This window comes from Poecile atricapillus, chromosome 1 (assembly GCF_030490865.1).
Source record: "Poecile atricapillus isolate bPoeAtr1 chromosome 1, bPoeAtr1.hap1, whole genome shotgun sequence".
NCBI classification, from domain to species: Eukaryota; Metazoa; Chordata; class Aves; order Passeriformes; family Paridae; genus Poecile; species Poecile atricapillus.
In genome coordinates, this window is record NC_081249.1 from 83,321,992 (window position 1) to 83,343,110 (window position 21,119).

General features: G+C 38.3%; 1 protein-coding gene across 1 annotated transcript; it reads left to right on the plus strand.

Annotated features, from left to right (window-relative positions):
• The first annotated feature begins 727 nt into the window (after positions 1 to 727).
• Positions 728 to 19,263, plus strand: CCDC83 (coiled-coil domain containing 83). The gene is made up of 10 exons (XM_058835551.1): positions 728 to 845; positions 3,335 to 3,419; positions 6,629 to 6,797; positions 7,420 to 7,587; positions 10,374 to 10,465; positions 11,604 to 11,672; positions 14,548 to 14,669; positions 15,699 to 15,778; positions 17,204 to 17,358; positions 18,354 to 19,263. Exons 1-10 carry the CDS (start codon positions 760 to 762, stop codon positions 18,540 to 18,542), a joined length of 1,215 nt encoding a protein of 404 aa, XP_058691534.1. The 5' UTR covers positions 728 to 759; the 3' UTR covers positions 18,543 to 19,263.
• Positions 19,264 to 21,119: the final 1,856 nt, after the last annotated feature.

A 21,119-nucleotide genomic window follows, 5' to 3' on the forward strand; every position in this document is an offset into this window, starting at 1 on the left:
TTTAATAAGAAAACAGGTTATATACAATGTTTCTACTTATTCAGTAATAAAACATTCTATATTATATAAGCTATTTTGGTTTGGACATTTGGTTATGTTACTGCTAAAAGTGAGGAATCTTCATAAGTGCCCTTTCTTGTGACATTTTTTATTTTGATAATATATGCTACCAGTTCCATTGCAGAACTATTCATTGCCAGTTGAATTCTGAGGTTGGTAGTTGTGCCAGCATGCCCAGGGAATACTGCTGACATGCATATCCCTTCAGAAAGTGCTTTTGTTCTAGCTCTGACAATGAAAACTGGTATCAGAGTTGTGGTGAAAGGGAGATATTCATAGTGCAAGCAGAACAGAAGGAGAGGGAAAGAGAGGCAAGTGAACAAGTGGACTTGATAAAACAAGCCTGATAAAGAAACAAAGGACTGTAAAAGGAACAACTGCTGGTTTGATTTGCAAGCATGGTAAAGACAACCTGCAGCAAGGGATGCAATAAGTAACTGGTGATAGAGACCACTGTATCTACTCGGCTATACATTACATTAATATAAATATATATACATGGGCCTGAGTGCTACCCTGCGTAGGATTATTGCTGTCTAAAACCCAACCTTTTTTTTTTATTTTTTATATTTCAGAAGTGTTACAAGCTTGTCACGAGTGAGAAATGCCATTGAACATACAATATTTTGTAAATCATTCATCTGTATACTTTTTTTCTTTCACTTCTAGCACAAGTATAAAGAAAAAAAAAAATAAAAAATGGAAGAGAGTAAGAAAAAGAAGAAACCAGAAGAGCAAGTTCAAGAGCCTGAATCAGATTTACCAGAAGCCTTATTAGAATATCAGTAGGTTTAATATATTTCAACTTTTCACTCATATAGAATATGTGAATGGAGGAAGCAGATAACAAAGACAACTTATACACTTTAGAGCCTGAGCTGATTGTTTTGAGGTTTTGGGGCTGTTTCAGAAAGGTACACTTTTTAAACTGTAGCTGTAAGAGAGCAATTAACTGGGTCAGAAATGTTATGCCATTAGGCTATAACTTGGGAAAAAAAATTATTAAAACCAAAAAAAATGACATTTTTTCCGTAGCAATCTTTTGATCAGCATATGCTGAATTTGGAAGATTACATTTGACTGTATTTTTTAGGATTCCTTGGTGTTCGTGGAGGTTTGTTGTCACTAGCCAGAACCCCAAGACCTACAGTTTGCTGTCTTCCTTGGTGCAGCTGAGAGCAGAGCATAAAGTGTTTTATTTTGAAAGTAAGAGATGGACAAATTAAAGGTCTCTTAAAATCAAGCAGAGAAAAATAAGAGCCAAGGGTGAAATATCTGAAGCAGTTACAAACTAGTCTAATTTATTTGATTTCTAGTCTCTTGAGTAAATGATTAAAAGGTGAAAAAGTAAGCTTCAAGACTTTTATCTAAGAGACAGAAATTCAAAGGGAAATAACCTCAGGAACACCTAGTATCCAACAATTATCAGTGTTTAGGGAGCAAGCAGTAATGCCTTGGTGTGGAAATGAGATGTGGAGTAAGCAAACTGTATAGTATGCTCCTATAGTTGTAGTGACATCTATATGAATTCACAGGGTTTATGTGGGATTTTCTGCTTCATTTTACAGAGTACAATTTTCCATAGTGAAATAGCCTAGATTTAGCTGAATCATATCCCAAACAAATACCATCTGAAAAGTCCAAAACTAACTCACCTATTTTGTGAAGGAATAAGGAAACTGTATTACTGGGCTGAGAAAAAAGCTGTATCATTTTCTGTACCACTTTAAAATTGTTGTTATGCATATGCAAATATCCAAGCAAATGACTCATTTGTCTGGAGAGTCTTCCACTGAAATAGGTGCTTCACTGAAATGGAATATGTAGTTTCTACAGCAACAGTAGGGGAAAAAGGGAAGAAAAGTATTCTTGCTGGTTTTGTTTTTCCTCTCTTCTCTGCCCCTCTTGCTCTCCCTTTCTTTCTCTTCACCTCTGTAATATGTAACTTCTCTGTACCACTTGATGGATCAAAGGTGGATAATAATACAAGTCAATAGCTGTCACATTCCACTTTAGGATTTATCAAGCGTGTAGTATTTATTTAACTTTCATTCCTGTTTTTTGTTTCCATACACTGAAGAATGGTCACAGTTCCTAGGGAGTTTATTTTGCATTTTCATTAAAGTTCTCAGTTTTAGCATTTCTTAGGAACAACAATCTTATTATGTACTTTTGCTGAGGCCATGACCACTGTACCCATGTATCTCTGGTCTGGTCTCTCTAGCTAATATCCTTCTGCTTATCTGAAAACCTGAAGAATACCTTGGAGCACACTGACACCAGAGGATGCAAATTTAGTAACCTGCAATTTGCATGATTCAGTGATCCAAATGTAGCAAATTAACCAGGAAAAAATGATCTTCTTTTAAAATAGCTTAAGGCAATAGGGAAGGGAAAAAATTCCAAAAACCACAAAGAAAGCACCCCAAGTCCCCAAGCTAAAAACTGAAGGAAGAACTGTTAAAAGAATAAAAGACTTAGTGATAATTGTAATACTTGCCTCTATTGTGCTATATGATGAATGAATGCTGGGAACAGAGGTACTTATTACATAGAATTTTGCAAATAGACACCATTTGCAGCCTAGTGTTTCTCATTCTAGAAGAGAGAACATCGGAAAGAAATCTTTATTTTATAGCTGTGGCAAAGAGGATGACAAGTAGCCTATGAAAATGTGAAATCAGTGAGCTTTTTCTTTGACAAAAATATACAAACAGAATGTACTACTTAGGCTGGAGTCCCTATTCCCTTAGTTCTTCTCCAAGGCTGACAAGTTCTTGGAGTACAAGTGTAGTTTATGAAGCTTAACAAAGCACATAATCAGAAGAATTGAATCCCATTGAATTCTCCAACTTGGAATTCATTTGACCTATATGTGAGTGAGCTGCTTAGGCTTTCTCCTAGCTAGTGATGAGTAATATTTTCTGGAGCACAAATGTTCTTGTCCTGAAAGTGACCTGTGTAACAGGCCAGCTAAACCTCATGCAAAATGAACAAACCAGCTTCAGCCTCTCAGGAGGCTACACAGGAACAGTGTTACCAGGGAATCTGCTGCTCTGTAGGGGTATGAAATCCAAACTAACATGCAGGCCTAGATGTATATGGGAAATAATTTCTTTATGTATGGTAAGCAGACAGTAGTATTTAACTAAACTAGTCAAGCAATATATGAAAACAAACATTTTCGTAGTATTTACATCTAATCTAGCTTAAATAGCATTCCTTTCTTTAATATTTTTGTAAGAATGTTTCTTTCTTTACTCTCTCTTCATAGCATTGTGGCAAAAGAAAGAGCAATTGAACGGGTTTTGTTTCATCTGGAAGGACTGGAAGAAAAGATCAAAGAAAATCTTAAAAAAGTAAGTGACTGCAACAAGTTTTATTTGTGGTGTTCTTACTCACAGATCCAGTTTTGTTCTTTCCATTCTAATACTACATACATTAAAATTAGCTACTGCAGTGAATTTGTTACAGTCAATGAAACTACAGTTAGTGAGTCACTTTATGTGATGAAAGTTGGTGTTATTTGAATTAAATGTGACATGTAGCATAAATGTCCTAAATATAACATGCTAAAAAGAAGCTGCAGGAGTAGAACATTACAGAATAGGACAGAGCAGTAAGGTAAAGTGAATTCAGTGCAGGTGCTTTCCAATGCACAAGAGATCCTTGTAACCGTCTATGTATTTCATGGAATCACAGAATCATTGAGGATAAGAAAGACTTCTCAGATCAAGTCCAGCTGTTTAACCCAGCATGACTGTGTTCATCACTAAACCAGGTCCACAAGTGCCACATTCACATGTCTTTTGAATTCTTCTAGGGATAGTGATTCCACCACTTTCCTGGGTAACCTCTTCCAATGCCTCACTACTCTTACAGTGAAAAATTTTTCCCAAATATCCTGTCTAAACCTGGCACAATTTCCTTTTCTTCTTGCCCTGTTACTTGTTACCTGGGACGAGAGACCAACCTCCACCTGGCTACAAAGTTGTTCCAGGTGGTTGTAGAGACAGATAAGGTGTCACCTGAGCCTCCTTTTCCCCAGCCTAAACATCCTCAGCTACTCCATATCAGACTTGTACTCTGGTCCTTTTATCAACTTTGTTGCCTTTCTTTGGCATCTTTCTCTGCAGCAAGCACAGGACAGCAAGCTCCCTTTCAGTAGGTACCTTTCCTGCAGTACATTCAAATATATCTTTTAACCAGTCTTACAAATATTCTTCAATATTCCAATGCATGAAGAATGAGTGGTATAAATTTCAATTTTGTCAGTAGTATTAGCAGACCTAACCAAGCACTGAGAATTGCTGGCCTTCTTCAAATCACTTTTGAACTAATGGAATTGCACAAGTTTCTGTCAGAATCTAGTTATTGCTGCAAACTCAGTTACAATAAAAATTGAATAAAGAAAGACTATCATGCTACTTACTAGCTGTGATTTCTAGCACTGATTGATGAAGACACACTTTCTCATGGATTAAGAATTGCTTTGGGTAATTTTTAGAACAAGGTTGTGTAACCACTGATCTCACCTGAGTGACACTTTAAAGAACAGTGTATATGAGCTGTATATAAAGAGCCATAATATGGCATCTAATAACTGTGAGCAGTGAACTTTGAAAATAGATATTAGAGAGTCACCTATTGAAATTATATGAAAGTGCTCAAAAAGCCTTTTTCTGGATCATGTTGCAGCCTGCACTTCATAGCAGTGGAATATTGAAACAATGTGCCTCTCTCCTTTCCATGCTGATGCTTGCCCTGCTTTATGTAAGCATCCCTCTGTTTAGCTTTCTGTGGTACTTCTTTCAGTCTTGAAGCCTGGATGGTGTTTCATCTGTGGCTTGACTATCACTGGAAGTGGCAATTGCTCTTCCTTCTGCAGGCATCTGAAGGGTTTTATGATTATTGTTGGATCTTATGCCTCTTATGGTTATACTGCTGGATCAGAGGGCAGTTTGACTGCCTTGTTCAGGGACACAGAGCAGCAGTGTAAAGGAGACCCCTCAGTGGGTCTCCTCAGTTTGTTTGTGTTACTGACAACAGCGCCCGTGAAGGACTCACACTGACAGTTTATGCAATAATAATTATGCAATAATCTTAATATAAAAATATTAACTTTTATTAACATAAAAGTTGGGACAGATTAAGATTAGAGGATTTTCAGTGATAGTATCTCCCTGCAAAAATATATTGCATATATGCAAAAATATTCAAAGCAGCACACGGACAAGCTCTAATCCCCAGTGAAAGTATTAAGTGCCCACAGAGCATGGTTCTAGCCCAATAGGTGTCATATGGGGGAGAAGATAGATTCAACCACATGACTGACCCCAACAGTTATGATGGACTTCCCAAACTTCTCCCCATTCCTGACTTACTTTTACACTATTTCTTTATGTTTGGGTGGAGCTTGAGTGATTCTAGTCATTCATCTTCTCCTCTCTCCCCTGGCTGACAGGTGCTGTGAGGTTTGTCAGCTACAAAGTGCCATTGAGTTCCCCACACTGCAAGGATTTCTATGCAGCCTGGCCATAATGTCTCCACTCTGTTCCACCCTCTGTTCCATCCCCCTTAGGGGTGGTTGCAGATTTTAGGGAATCATCATGGAATATGGTTTTGAGCATGCCAGGTGCATTGCATTCAGTGAGTAGCAGTTGTATTTTACCCTTTAATCTCTGTCCCACTACAACTTCTGTTAGGATATGAATACAACTTCACAGTTTCCTCTAATTTTACCCCAGCTATCTTTCTACAGTTATTCCCCCAATTCACTCCTAGTTCATGGTCTTTCAAGGATTCCATATTTTAGATTGAGCAGGGCACTTTAAGGTGTGGGTGAAGGGCTATTGTTTTAATTTAATCATGTTTTGACAGTTCTTTGAGCTCCATTCTTTATTTCCTGCTGGATTTCTAAGCTGTTTAGAATTAATCCTAGAAGTGAGGAATGCTTGAGACTCTTTCTACTGCCTAGTAACTGTTACTTACTTGCTCCTTGTTTGCTCCTGTATGGTATCCTGTGGGAGCAAATATACACAATCAGTAATTTCAAACAGTCTGAGTGTCACTAGAGAGTGTCATGGCCAAGGGTTATGATCACAGTTGTGGAATCAGGAGGCATAATTAATTTCAGCTCTGACAAGAGTCTTTTCTTTGGCTATATGCAAGTGCACCTGATTGTCTTACGACTTTTTCTGTGTGAAGATGGTATGTTCTCATGAAGAATGTTAACATGAAGCAAGTAGCTCCTACATACAAATATTGTTATTAAATTATCCACAAGCACCTTTCTTTCCAGGCAATGGAGGATTATTAGTGTGCTGTACCAAATACAGCTGTTATTTGTCTCTCTTTTCCTTCCAGTGGTCTTGAAGTTACTGAGGAAATGTCTGAGCCTTGTAAATTCTCCCTTCTGTTCTAACCTTTCAGAATATGAAGAACAGGTGTTTAGTTGGGTGTTCTAGCATTTCATCTGGTACTAGGCCAGATTTTACTTTTTTAACTTAAATTTGTCACTTTGAAAGCATTTTAATTAATACCAGCTGTGTCTTCTGTTCTTTCTTAGAATGTTGCTCTGAAGGAAGAGCAGAAAGTGCTTATCTGGCGCTTAGTAAGGCAAATAGAAGAAAAGGAGAAAAAACGAGATGAGAAGGAGGTTGTAACCAGGGATGATGTGGAAAGGTCACTGAAAGAAGTTTTTCAGTTTGTGAAGGACAAAGAGCAACTCCTTCAAGGTATGTTGCGAGTTGGGGAAGTGTGGGTTGCAGTTTACACACTTGGGATTGAGTACATGTTGTTGTTGTTGTTTTGCAATTTAAGTAGCGATTCTTTGTTGCATAAGCATAAAACTTTTCCTCTCCCAAAATTGGACTCTCTCAATTTAGTGTGAGATTGTGGAGGACTTATAAATCAATCTGTCCCTGCCAAGTGATGTATAGTATTGTGCAAGCACAGAGACTTCCTCCTTTCTGAAACTCATGAAAGTCCAAGGCACTGGCTCTACTGAAGATTAAAAATAAAATTATTGATGGCAGGAAAAAAGACCAGTTTTGAGTGTTAAAAATTCTGTCTGCCATCCCTGCAATTCTTTGTGGGAGACATGTGACCTTGGTTACAACATTTGGTGAGAAGAATTATCTTCTCTTTGAAAGAGTAAGATCAGCCTGTTTTCAACAATAATGGTGGCCCATGAAAGTATATATGGCCATCAGGTTGTAATGTATTGCAGTGTAGAAGAATCCCCCTTCCTTTTCCATTCCCTGTGAAAGCACCTTTCTTAAAGAAGTTGACATTGTAAGAATTATCAGTCCAGGAAATCAGTAATGAACTTGTCTTTTGACATTCTTATTTTAATAGCTCTACGCTCCCAAATTGAAGAAACTAAGAAAAAAATTTTAGAAAAGCAAAGTGAGAGAGATTATTGGTCGGAGTACAAAAATGTTGGAAGTAAAATACACGCTGAGAGGATTAGCAGTCTGGAAAAAGACATTGTGGAAGTCAAATATGAACTTGAAAGAACTGAAGGTCAGTTTATAGCTGGTGTAATGTAAGTCTTACAGGGTCTTTGCATATTGCTTGCAGGAATTAAATGATAAAATTAATTTTAGGTCAAGTTCTAGTAACTTGTATCAGCTTTTCTAGTAACTTGCATGAACTTTTCTCAGTGCACCTAAGATGGGCTGCATAATTCTGAAAAATATGAGGACTCTCTTTCTTTCTTTCTCTCTCTCTCGTAAAAGTTCCTTTATTAAAGAAATTTATAAAGTTTACAGAAATTATGACACTTAGAGAAACTGATAAGATTGTCCTTTGATGGTTTTCTTATAAAATACAGGCAACCCATTTAAAAAAAAAATGTTACCCAGAAGGATAGCAGTTTTTTGTAAAAATAAGTCTACACATATTTAGATCACCTACACAGAGAGCGCCCTTAGCAGTCATACTTGAAAATGTTGACTCTGCAGCTCTTATTTCTCATTATCTACAAGCACTTCACATATTGAAAACTCCTTTGACAGGAAAGTAGTATGAGCTCATTCTTGGAACAGTCTTTTCCATGGAGCACACTGGTTTGCATGCAGGACTAGAGGGAGCTCTTTAGCCAGTGGTCTGGATCTTTCCTCCTAGTCACACAGTGTGGGGCCCTGCAAAATGGCTAATACAGACACATACTGGGAACTGTTTCAGCACTGTCACAGCAGTGGAATTAATTTGAGAGCTTATATGTTGTGGTGCTGAGTGTTTTACAAAGACTTCTTTCTTACTGCATTATTTTAAAATAATTTAAATATTTTGCTGTTAGATAGCCCATGCTTCCAACAGGAGAAGGATGTCCTGGTTTTCTTTCTTTATGTCCCTCTCAGTATGCGTGACCACAGCCAAGCAGCTGGTAGTAGCAGGCAGTGACACTGCTCTAAGGGTCTCTATATTCTGTGCCAGCCATTACCAGTCATCAGCTACTGTGAATAAGAGCCAGCCAGCTATATTTTTGTCTATCAAAGCATATTTGACCACAATTAAGATCTGCTCTGTGATTTCTACATTTCCAGATAGCTAGTCAGATATCCACGTCTGTATTCAAGAGGTTGTTTGTTTTTTTTTTTTCTTTATGCATTTTCTGTGTTCTTAATTGTTTTAAAAGTTTGCTATATAGCTGCTGAAATACAAAATGAAAAAGAGAATGGGCTTTCATATAGAATGCCAGTAGGGACAGGCTATCTGACTTCCTGCATGTCACAGGGTAGAGAATGTTGTGGTTTAACAAAAATTAATGGTCCAACTGAAGTATATTTATTGAAAGTTATGTTATAGCGGTACATTTGTAGGTGGCCTACATAGCATACTGGAAAATGATGCTGCCAGTACTGGATGTTTACCATTCTATTTTGCTTAACCCCCTAAAACTGAACCAAGAAAGTGTCTGGGGAGTACAGCCTTCCAGGAGAAATCTAACAAGCTTTCAGAGCAAGACAGCAACAAATTTGGCTTGTTCAGACCTTGAATGTGTAATAGGCTTAGAGAATAAGCACAGGTGAACAGGTTTCTTTCTCTGTTCCACTGAAGGGCTTGAAACTGGCACAGTTCATGTTGTCTGGTGGTGACATTTTAAACAGCTGGAGAAGAGAGGAGGCAAAAGAGAACCACACATTCAGGTGATGTGTGGGGAAAACTGTATTACAGTGAAAGGAGTAGGGAGATCACCTCTTGAGAAACTCTTCAGACATATAATTTCTCCTTTTTCATTTTCTAAGTACAACACGGGTTATTTAGCTGTCTGAAATAATGAAAGAGTGAATTCATTATAGTATAGAAGTACTTCCTTTTCACTCTGCCAAGTCTAGATGGTGGAGTCCAGCTTCCACATTGTTAAATTAATAATTAATGCACAACTAATACACCTTTCATATTTGACTGCCTTTGACTCCACAGTGCATCCATGAGCAAATATTCATTTACATCCAGATCAGAAATAGGCTGTCTGCAACACAAGTGCAGTGAAAGACTGAATTTCAACCCTTTGGAACAAGTATGCAGTGCCTTTCTTCAAAGAAAATTACTACAATCTCATTAATTCCTTCAAAGAAGAAATGTCAAGCAGAAGTGGGCTATTTAGATGAGCAAAAAAAAGAACTAAAGGGAAGGATGAAATAATTAAATAGCAAGTGACTAGAACATGAAGCCAAACCTATTCAGTTCAATGTTAGGCATACCTTCTAAATAATGACTGCAAGTAATGATAGAAGCAAATCATTGTGGCAATTGCTACATTCTCCATTTTGTCCTGTTGTCTAATTAGAACCTTAGAGCCTTAGGTAAGTCAGAAAATTTATTAGGCACATTATAATAACGATCTTAAAAAATGTCGCATAGATAAGGTGATCTGATATGCTTCTATATCAAAAAAATAAATGTTCTAAGCAAATCTCTTGCTTGGCTCCAGGAGCTCTGCTATTGATAGAGACAAAATTTCATGTTAAGATGCCAATATTTTCACAGAGAATTGCTTAGCTCACTGCTCAGTTAGTAGTGAATTGCTCAGCTGTTGCAGTTGTCAACAGAAATGTGTCAGAAACTTCAGATTTCTAGTTTTGTAGTTAACACCACTGTTCTTTGGGTTTAGGACAATTTCTGTGGAGAAGGATATTTGAATCCTTTTCTGAGGAGCATCTATGCAGGTGACTTGCTGATAAGTTCCAGTTTAGTAATGACATGCCAGTTATGTATCTGTTATCTATCTGTTATCAGGAAAAATTGATGTCAAATAATGATTTCTGATTTCTCTTTTTATTTTTTTTTTTTTTGTTTTGAAGAATATTATAGAGAAGCTTTGAAGGTTGTGAGAGAAGAAAATCAGAAACTGTTTGACAGGCACATGAAATTACTCAGTGAAGAAGCTCTTAAGGTATTTTTACTTTTTTTAAAAACTACAAACTACATTATAGTTGGGCTACATGTACTTTGCATTATTAATTCTTTTAACTCATATTAACACTTCAAACTTTTCTAATAAACTGAGAACAAAATCTTTTGTAAATCTTGGTACACATGGATCTGGTTATTGCTATACATACATGTACCTATTTTTTTTTTCTTTCCATCAGAATAACAATGGGTATATGTGAGGGCGTTTTACAAACAAGGCATGGGAAACTGGGCACCATGCACTGACAAGGCTTGTTTAAGAACATGTTGCTTTTGCCATGGCCTTGATTTTGACATTTACACAGACTTCAAAAAGCAGTAACATACACAGAGATTGCATGAAAATATACATCGATTTGAAGAAAAACGGTTTCACTGTACATGTAAAGTATAACATTTTAAAATGCCACAATAATGCAATCTCAGGAATATGTAGGTATATTGATTCACTATTTTTTGTCATCTTTGCCAGGTCTGATTTGAAAACATGGTTTACAAATAGCTCTAGCAACAACTTCTTACTTTCACAAAATACAAAGCATACTTCAGTACAAACCACTGGGCCCATTAGTCCTGACTTCAGTGCTGGAATTTCCAGTCATGTGAGAACATAATCCAGAGGACTGTGTTTATGGTGATCTACAGGGGCATCTTCCCTCCCAGTTCTTACTTTACTGACATCAATAATTAAATTGTAGCTTTGGCTCATTAGCACAGACCTCTACAGGCTTAGGTCACTTGTAGATCAGTACTGCCTCATTTGAGATTTTACTTGGGGTTCTTAATGTCTGAAGGTTTGATTTTCTGAAAGAGGCAATATTTGATATGGGAACATAGGAGAATTTGTTAGACAAAAAGGGAAATGTCCTATTTTAATATGGGAAATCAAAAAATATTGGTAAATTGCTTGACATATAATCTGCTCTAGGCAGGATGATAGAGGAGAAACATCTGGCCTTGTGAACTAAATCCCCTTGTAATCCCTTAGGGGATGCTACAGTCTGTTGTGTGGATGTTTCTTAACTATTTCCTCCTAAAGAGCAGAAGGTTCTTTCTAGTATTCAGGACTGTCAAAGTTTTGCTCTCAGGTGAGATGATCTTAAATTATGTTTTCTCAGAATGCTGTGGGATACTTAGACAAAAACTGTCGGAGAGAGATTGAAGAGAATGAGTGGCTAAAAGAAGAGGTAAGAAAATCACTTGCCTGCAGTTTATCACAGCAGTTTATGTTTGAAATATTGTGGCCTACGGTCAAAACTGTTTCCAGTCATGGGCCGCAGGAGACTTCTGTTGGCAAAGGAGAGCAATTTTCCAGTAATTAATCTGTAATCCTGAGCAGCAAACAGTGCAATGTGGTGAATAAAGATAAGAGGTGAACATTTACTTTCGCAAATGGAGGACCCCCCTTTCTTTTAACAGCCGAAGCTGTTACATGAAGGACTACAATGTTCCATACAATTAAAGATTTTTATCTGTGGAGATTGGGATGCTATATATTATAAAGGATCAACCAGGTAAGTAGCTGAGGAGGGGAGGTTTGAATTGCATTGAAGTTCCTAGTGCTGCTGTACTGAAGGAAAATGGATATGGATGTTGGAAACATGTTCTGAGAAATGGCTTGAGATGGCATTAAATGGAAGGTCATAAAAAAACCATGGGGACTCTACACCGAAGACAGGAAAATCAAAATCATATATAGTCGTAATTATTGCTTGATAGCTTTTCTACTGTCCTTTAATGGCAATTTAGAGCTATATATTAGATAGCTGTGATTTTCTTGACAAGAAACATTTTTTGTGAGTCAGATTTAGGAAACTAATTTTTTCCATGGTGAAAGTTTGATTTTATTCCAGTCAGTATAGGTTCTTTATTTCAATCAAATCTGAGATTGGTGGGTGAAATGTCTTTCCTCACTTTTACAGCCTCACAGATGAGAACTGAACAAAACTTTTTGGGAAGTTAATAAATGTACTTACTTTTCCATGGCACATCAATGAACCTTGTAGAGCTTTCTTCATTTTAGTTACTAAATTAAGTACTTGCCAGTATGCAGGAACACAGCTTTCCTTCTTCCCCTTAATGAGCTCTGAGCATGCATCTTTAACTTTCCAAGGAGGGTGTCCAAGCCACAGCTTCTGAAGCAATGAGGGTAGGGAAGAGAAATGGGAAAGAATTAATGTTTTATTCTGTATAAACAAACAGGAGCTCAAATCTACACATCCCATCAGTGAATGAGTATGAAATCTCTTCCCTTCTCCATGTCTCACTGAACACTTATAGTTTTTACACACATTAGCAGTGCCAATGAGAGAGCACTTTGGAGTACTCTTATGTCCTGACAGGCCCTCACCTCAGAGCTGAGGGATTTGGATTTCTTTCCTCTCAACTAGAAGTTTCCTATGTTATGAATTTCTTTCCTATGTTGCTACTTTCCTATGTTATGAATTACTGCTTTGAATTTTGGGGGAAAACAAAACTATTATCACTAACTTCTCCAGTCCTCTGAATTCACCCATTCATTTTCTCTGCTTTTCGTACATGGATGACATATTTTCTCTCAGACTAATGTTTATATGGAGCTGGAAGGCTGTTTCAGTATTTCCTTAGGGGAAGATAAACCAAAAATTTCAGTGTTGTCTCAATTTTTCTTTTCTTTTCTTTTCTTTTCTTTTCTTTTCTTTTCTTTTCTTTTCTTTTCTTTTCTTTTCTTTTCTTTTCTTTTCTTTTCTTTTCTTTTCTTTTCTTTTCTTTTCTTTTCTTTTCTTTTCTTTTCTTTTCTTTTCTTTTCTTTTCTTTTCTTTTCTTTTCTTTTCTTTCTTTTCTTTCTTCTTTCCCTTTCCTTCTTTATATTTTTTTTTAAGTTTGGCCACTGGACTGAAAAATTACTTACAAAAATAGCCCTAGATTAGTTACCTCCAAATTTAAACAGATTTGGAGACTTCAGTCACATTTTTCCATGGTTACTGTGTCACACCAAGGTGCAAAGCTGCATCACCTCACTGTGCCAAGCCACATCCTGTTACTGGTTAGTTTCCAGTCATTTTCACCTTTTGAATCCTTGGAAGAAGTTGAAACTAGTTTTGACTGCAAATTTGGATGATTATAGCTGGGTTAATTTGGTTTTGATGAGAGTGGATCCTTTCAGATCACTGGGTACTTCTCTTAAACATGTGGATATGGCTAAGTTTTATGGGAAGTTATCTTTCCCATAGTACATTCCCCTTCCCAGTGAAAGGAATAAGAACTTGCTTGTATTTCAGTGAAAGTGGGAGGAATTATGGGAACTAAATAACTGGTGTCCTTTGGTCAGTGTAACTCCATGGTGATAAAGGGCAATTACCAGTCTGAAACCAAGTGGTACCTGGGCTTAGCCAATGTCACAGAACGATAGAATATCCCAAACTGGAAGGGGCCCACAAGGATCATTGAGTCCAACTCCTTGTCCTGCAAAGCCTCAACACATGCCTGAGAGCATTGTCCAAATGCTCCTTGAGCTCTGTCAGCTTTGGGGCTGTGACCATTTCCCTGGGGAGCCTGTTCAGAGCCCCACCACCCTCCAAGAAAGAAATGTGGTAACTTGGACCTAAAACTTCACTAATTCTGGGTAAGAAGGTTTTGTGTATAAGAAAGAATTAGAAAAAACAACACTTGCTGAGCAAGACCCTGACTTTACCTCTCCAAAGAAACTTTTCCTCTCTCAAAGCTCTGATGTGAAAGCAAAAAAGAAAAATCCAGAGCTCCTGTTTAGCAGACCTGTTTGACCACCCAAGAAGGTTTTGCTGACAGGATTGCGTAGCCCAAATGTGTGGCTGTGACTGATACAAGTGAGCTATGACAGTAAAAGCGTTCTAATAAAGGTGTGAAACCAGAGAGTCTTTCCCTTTGTCTGAAATTGTGTCAATATGTTTCCCCACCAAATGTGAAAACTTGCTGATACAGCTGCATTTTTTCTCGGTATATGCTGGTAAAGTAGTTGCTATCAAAGCTTTCCAAAATTCTAAGATTCTAAATTCTAAATAAATCTAAATAATTCTATTTTATTATTTTTTTAATTGACAAAAGGTTAAAATCTACCGAAAGGAAGAAAGTGATTTGAAAGCTTCTGTCCAGCTCCTGGAAGAAGAAAATACCACTTTATTGGCAAAACTGATTGATATCAAACTGCAGCATCTAAGAGTATCAGGGTAAAATAATGCTTTTATGGACTCAAAAGTGATTAATTTTTTTTAAAGATAATGCTTCTGTCTGCCTCTAGAGCTATTTGGGCTCTCCTACATCAAAGCCAAGGTAGTTTCCTAGTTGAGGGAGGAGAGGATTTGACTGAGTATAGGTGGGAGTAGTATCTCTGAAGGATGACAGTAACATTGTGACTTCCCACGTACTAAATTTCAGGGAAGAAACTGGGTCCTTAATTAATCTACTAAGACCTAGCACCATTTGCTTTATATCACTGTGGCTTGGAAATAATTTCTTTGTGTTGCAATTAGATGGTCTCAGCCCCAGCTTTTTAGACTAAATGCTGAATAATAGATTTTTACTGTTCACAAAACGTTTAAGGATGTGGATGTGAAGATTAATTTGCAAATATAGGGGACTTGCAATCTTGAGTGGAACAAGTGGCCTGACACTGAGAAGGGCAGAGACCATGGGAAATGTCTGTCTGCAGAGGTGTCTGTAGTATTAGCTTCTTTTGTATTGAAACCATTTAACTTTGTCCCTAGAGAAATATTAATTTAGCTACAAAATGTCAATACTAATGGTATCAAAAGCACAATGCAACAATGTGAGAGATCCATCTTCAGTTTCCAGTCCCAGCTCAGTGATTTTAGCCATATTGCACAAAAAGTTCCAAGTCTTAAGAAGTGACCATTTTTCTCTCCTTTCCAAACTTTGGACTACTTTGAAGTGAGAGCTGCCAGCTGTGGTCTGAATCTTGGACTGACTGGAGACTATAACATTTGTTTTCTTTTAGTCTCATGGACATAGTTGAACTAAGGCACTAAGAATAAAAAGGAGCAGCTTATTAGCCACTAAGCTACCTGGCTGCCTCCATTGCATTTTTGAACCATTGCGCTATTCAGCCTTTGTGGTTAAGCAGCAGTGGCTCTCAGAAAGGGTGGCCTCCCCCACACTCCAAATCATTGCACAGGACAGTCTATAGAGAAAATTTAGGCCCCTGTTATGGATTTCACTTTATATTTTTTATTCCATAGGCATTTGTTTCTTACAAAGGGAGCTAGCTTGCAAGAACTTTCTAAGGATGAAATGGAAAGGGAAAACAGAGAATATGCAGGTAATGCAAATGCCAGCAGCTTATAAGAATTGATAACTTACTGAACATTTATAGACTTTTCATTTCTGAAACTTTTTAATCAAAGTACCAGTTTGACATGGTGAACACCTTATTTCCTTCTTGGCTGCAGCTACCACAGCAATGATAGATGGTAATTTGCATAAGGAGAGAAAATCACAATCTATCTGTAATAGAGTTTTTAAATTAAAATTGGTTTTAGATTGTGGAATATAATTACTCATCTAGAGCTGCCCTGGAATGCAGTTTACAGGATTGGCCATCTTTTACAAAGATATGAATCATATCTTAATCAGTTCTTTATTGATCCATATCATAACTTCATTATAGCTTGTCCCTGAGAGGACACTCTTAAACTCCGTGTTGGCTTTCACTTTGAGTGTACGTGCACTTTGCAGTCATTCAGCCAATACACCAGAGTTAAATTATAACTAAATCCCTAGCAAGAGAAGCTACATGGATCTCAGCCTGAACTGAAAATCTTGGTAAGCAGTACTGAATTTTGGGCTGAATCTCCATCCTTTCTGGGAGGTATGCCCAGGGAAATGATATACCATTAGGCAAGAAGGAGCTGAGTCTGTACTTACCTGTTTAGGACATTCTCTGTGGATTCCTAAGTATCACAAGTTTTTTAATATAAAATTAAAGAGATATGTTAGAAAAGTGGAAGTCATACAGTTATGGACACATGAAGAAGTTTTGAAATTCTGATCAGTCCCAGCCATAGGTGGGCCTTTTGAAACCATCAGGCACCAGCAAACATGTTGACAAAGACTTCTGTATTAAATATATGTTTACTTCGAAAACCTTTGCTAGACTTTTGCAATAGTTAACCTGGAGGAGAAGGCTTTGTTCCAATCAGCTGGGTCAGTGTCCCAGGCAAACCTGTAACTTGGCAGTCCATGTCCAGAATCCTCTATCAGCCTGAGAATTAGTCAACTACAGATGTGATCTCTTCGGGGGAGTTATAAGTAGACTAATTCTGTTTCAGGAACTTGTATTTATGTACCTATAGATACACAAATATGGGTACAGAAGAACTTTATACTTGTTTTTGCTGCCTTTCTTATTCTTTTTAACTGTTCAGGGCTCTACAGGATTTAAGTTGAACTGATAAAAGCTCTTTTTTTTTCCACACCCCCTCTCACAGATCCATTAGTTCTAACTTCCAATCAATTTCAGTTCCTGGGTCCTGATCAGAAATTGTGAACAAAAAACACATCAAAAACCCCAACATAAATGAACATTCGGCTTGAATTGCCAATTAAAAACACTACCAAGCTGTTCTTTGCATCACATGGGCTAAGCCATATTAAAGATTGCAAGCAATGCTCATATCACATACTGATTCTGACTTCCATAAGGCCTAACAATTACATACTCTTCATTTTTCTTCGCTTTAAAAAGCAAAGACAGATGGAAAGAGCCTCAGAAGTGCCTTTGGAAAGATTCAGTCTAAAACAGATTATGAGAAGTCTCAAGACAGTGATGAAAAGCTGCAGAAAAAATTCTTCACTCCAGCCCTGGACAGCTTGTTGTATGAAGATGAAGAAGAGTTCCAGGTATGAGTTAGAATTCAGGTCTTTCACTGACAAAAACATATTTTAGTGTGGAGCATGAGCTACTGTCAGGACCATTCTATTTCCAATGGTGTTATGGCATCCAATGTCCTTTACCTGGGCAATTCAGATGCTTGACTGCAGTCCTCTGGTGCTGTTTGGGACAGTTAGGTCACTCCATGTCCTTCAAATGTTGGGCCAAAAGAGCACAGGTTGTGTGTCCTACCGACCAGCCTCACGTGCATGTTTTGGATGTCTTTGGGCATCTCTGATACCATGAGGCACATGTTTTGGCAATTGAGTGGTGTCCTAGGAATCATCCCATGGAGTGTCAGGATGAAATTCCCCTGGAAAGAATTCTGAATGTCACCCAATGAGAGATTACTTTACTTGGATGGCAATGGACTGGTCCTTTAGAATCTGAGTTGCACAGTAACATTAAAGGACCAATATGCCTTCAACAAAAAGCCAGGATGAAGGTGTTCGTGGGTGCAAACTATGGGGTTGAGAAAACAGTGCACATTGGCCTTTCCTGTAGCTGATTAACTCTAACCCAGCAGAAAAGCTTTCCTTTTCTTTCTCCCCTGAATTAGTTTCTGTTATGTTGGTCAACTGAGGTTTAGAGAAGACCAGAGCCAGTGCAGATGTGGCAGAAGCACATGGCTGGGCTTGGACCTCTCTCTTTTAGGCAGGAGTGAGCTATATGATTAGTTTAATTCTTCTCATAGAACTGAGTTTGAGATCAGAATTTGGTTTATAGAGAAGGTGATATTGATGAAAACACACAGGAAAAGGAGAGGGCAGCAGAGCTGCAGCCTCCTAAAATGAGTTGGCTTGCAAAAGAAGCCCATTATTACTGACATTATCAAACAAAACCCCAGTGCAGCATCTCTACAGCTGCTTTAAAAAGAAAAGTCGCTGGGTTGTTTGTTGGTTTTTTCTGAAGAATGGTTGCTTTCCTATGAAATTGTAAAGGAAACGTGTTATTTCTTCTTAAGGCATACTCAAAACTGGGACCTCTGAAGAGAAAGCTGTATGTGGTTGGAAAAGCTGTGCCTACTTGTAAAGAACCAGAAGAAATGTCAATGAGGAGCCACAGAGAAGAGGACACTGTTGGTAAATCAGATGGACATATTACAGCTAAGATGATCAAGGCCTTATTTAAGGAAAATGTTGATGAAAACTAGACAAGCTGTGCTCTTGACAAAGAAATGTAGCATTCTCAATTCATTAAATATTTGCTCTCTTCTGTGCAGCATGGGGCTTTGAGGAAACTATTTTAGAGTGCCTGAATCATGGTTTTAAGTTTCATGAGAGGTATGCCTGTGTGCCGAGGCTAATTGAAAGGTTCCTTTCCTTACCGCTGTGAGAGGTCTTGTGCACTTTTTGGGGTATTCAGTCCACGTAGCAGCACATGTATCTACTAAAAGGTCAGAACTAATGTTTAATTTGTGCTGTCTCCACTTGCAGATAGGGAATTCCCTCTGGATCAGACAGTGGATGGGTAAATGCAGGCTGCCATAAAACACAGAACTGTTACAAAATACTTAGTGCTCTGCTAAAGCAGAATTAATTTATGCAAGCATAATTCAACTATTGCTATAAATTGTTTGAATGCTTTTTTATCTTTCTCCACAAGAGCTCTACTTAAATACATTGACATAAACAAAAATTAATTTAAAAACAATTTAAAACCAGCATAAACATTTCTAAGGTCTTAAATATTTTGTTTGTTTAGTATTGGCCAAATATATTGTGTAAGCCCATATCCTTGGTTTGTGGCTGGTCTCTTTGAACATATATCTTAGTACATTGATGTAGTGGGAGGTTCCCTCTGGACACGCTTTCAGCAGGACATAACGTGTCCTTCCCACATGTAGGCTCTGACTTGTGCATTTCCTCATTAGAAACTTGTGACAGCATTGAGTAATCTGATTTAAACCCTTGACAAGATAATCAGCTCTTTGAAATAAAGTTTTTTTAAAAACCTTACATTTTAAACAACCTGTATCTCTGTGCAGTATCTCAGTGTATCTGTACTTCAGTGCAAATGCTTTTCCAAGCACTCAGCTGTTCCTGCCCAGCAGATGTCTGTCTCCTTGGGCTGCAGGTGAGTCCCACTGGTCTCTGGGCTCCACTGACCAAGCTCCTCTGCTGGGATCACAAGCAGATAGGTAAAGGTGGCAGACTCCACCTCACACTGATTCGCACTTCTCTGCCATGTGGTGAACAGTGAAAAGAGTTTGAATGTGCTCCTGTAACCCAGTGGAGTTACTGTGAAGGCTGAGGTGATTCCTATCCCTTGAGTGTCCAGGGAATGGGGATCTGCACTTGGGCAGCTCCTGCTGTGTCTGCAGCCCAACACAAGCCACCCCTCGGCTCCCCTGCCTTGCTTTGAGTGCAGTGCAAGCCCTATGAAATGGCTGACTTGAAAGAGATTAGTTCTGCTCAGTGATTAGTTTAGCTTCCCCTTTAGATGCAGAATTGGAATGTGGCTAATGCTGTGAATGGCTTTTCTGTTGAAGAAAGGCCTCTCCTTCTTCCCACCACTCCCCAGAAGGGATTTACATTTTCTAGTGGTATAAACGTAGGGCTCATCTCTAGGCTCCTCTTGGCTTATGCCCATAATGCATAACACCCTGTGAAGGACATATGGCAGGACAACATCAACCTGCACCTTGGAAAAAAGAACTCTTGCCTCCTCCAGTCAGTTTAGCCTTTTCCTATAACAGCCTGTGTGGGTGAGAAGGAGTTAAAAAGAAATCCCAAACATGCTAATTAGGGTACAAGCCACAGGCAGCCTGCACAAGCCAGAAGCAACACCCTGCAGCAAAACATATTTAGTGAAGTGTCCCAAATCCCCTTGATTTCTACAGGATTAGCATTAAGGCCACTTCAAGGCTTGCATATGGAGAAAGCTGGATCTTCAGCCCAAGGCATCTGGATTTGATAAATTCGTTACTGGAAAAACCTCTCAGAAATGAGCAGCATGTTGTAAAACAGGGGGCTGATCAGTCACTTTCTGGCAGCACAGCCAGCACTTCCAAGCCCTACTTGGAGTTCACTGCTGCAGTTAGGACCAAACTTATGGGAGTCACCCTTGTATTTCCAGCATTATGAAATACCTTTTCTTTACTGTGTTACGTTGTACATGACAACTCTAGGATGCAAGCAAGGGTCCGGGTGTCTCCAAAACTATAATCCAAGCTGAGCATCAGTTGAGCTGGAGTTGTGTTTAACTAGAACAGAGCTCAAAGAAACTTGCAGTTTCAACAGGAAGAAAAAAAACAAGTATTCCTTGAAATTCAAAACTAAAGAAATACAAGCATCACTCAAGTTGCATGGAAATAAAAATGATTTTAATAGAACTGAGGTCCATGAGCTGAAGTGAGAAACATCAATCCATGGAATGTCTAAAAAGCACAATGGGGAGAGGTGTGCTGAAAGCTTCTATCCATTCCACTGATGAAAGGAGCTGCTTACCTCAGCACTGCTGGCTTGAACCCTCTCTGAGCAACTGGATTGTATTGCTTTATAGTCTGGCTGTGCTGGTATGATCACCCCCAGTCTGAGCTGCAGACAATGTGGGTGATTTCACTTTTGGTCTGGTTTTTGCGAGGTTTGCAGCCTCCTCTGCAGCAAGGTTATATAACAAGGCAATCTTTCCACAGGTTCAGACCTGCACGTTTTGGGAAATGAGGGTAAGAGACTCGCTCTGCAGCATTTGTTCTTGTTTGGCTGCTCTCTGAGAGAGAAATTATTAA

Coding starts and splice junctions, on each gene's coding strand:
- CCDC83 (XM_058835551.1), top strand. CDS start 760: ATGGAAGAGAGTAAGAAAAAGAAGAAACCAGAAGAGCAAGTTCAAGAG. Junction 846..3,334: donor GAAGCCTTATTAGAATATCA/GTAGGTTTAATA, acceptor CTCTCTTCATAG/CATTGTGGCAAAAGAAAGAG. Junction 17,359..18,353: donor AAGATGAAGAAGAGTTCCAG/GTATGAGTTAGA, acceptor TTTCTTCTTAAG/GCATACTCAAAACTGGGACC.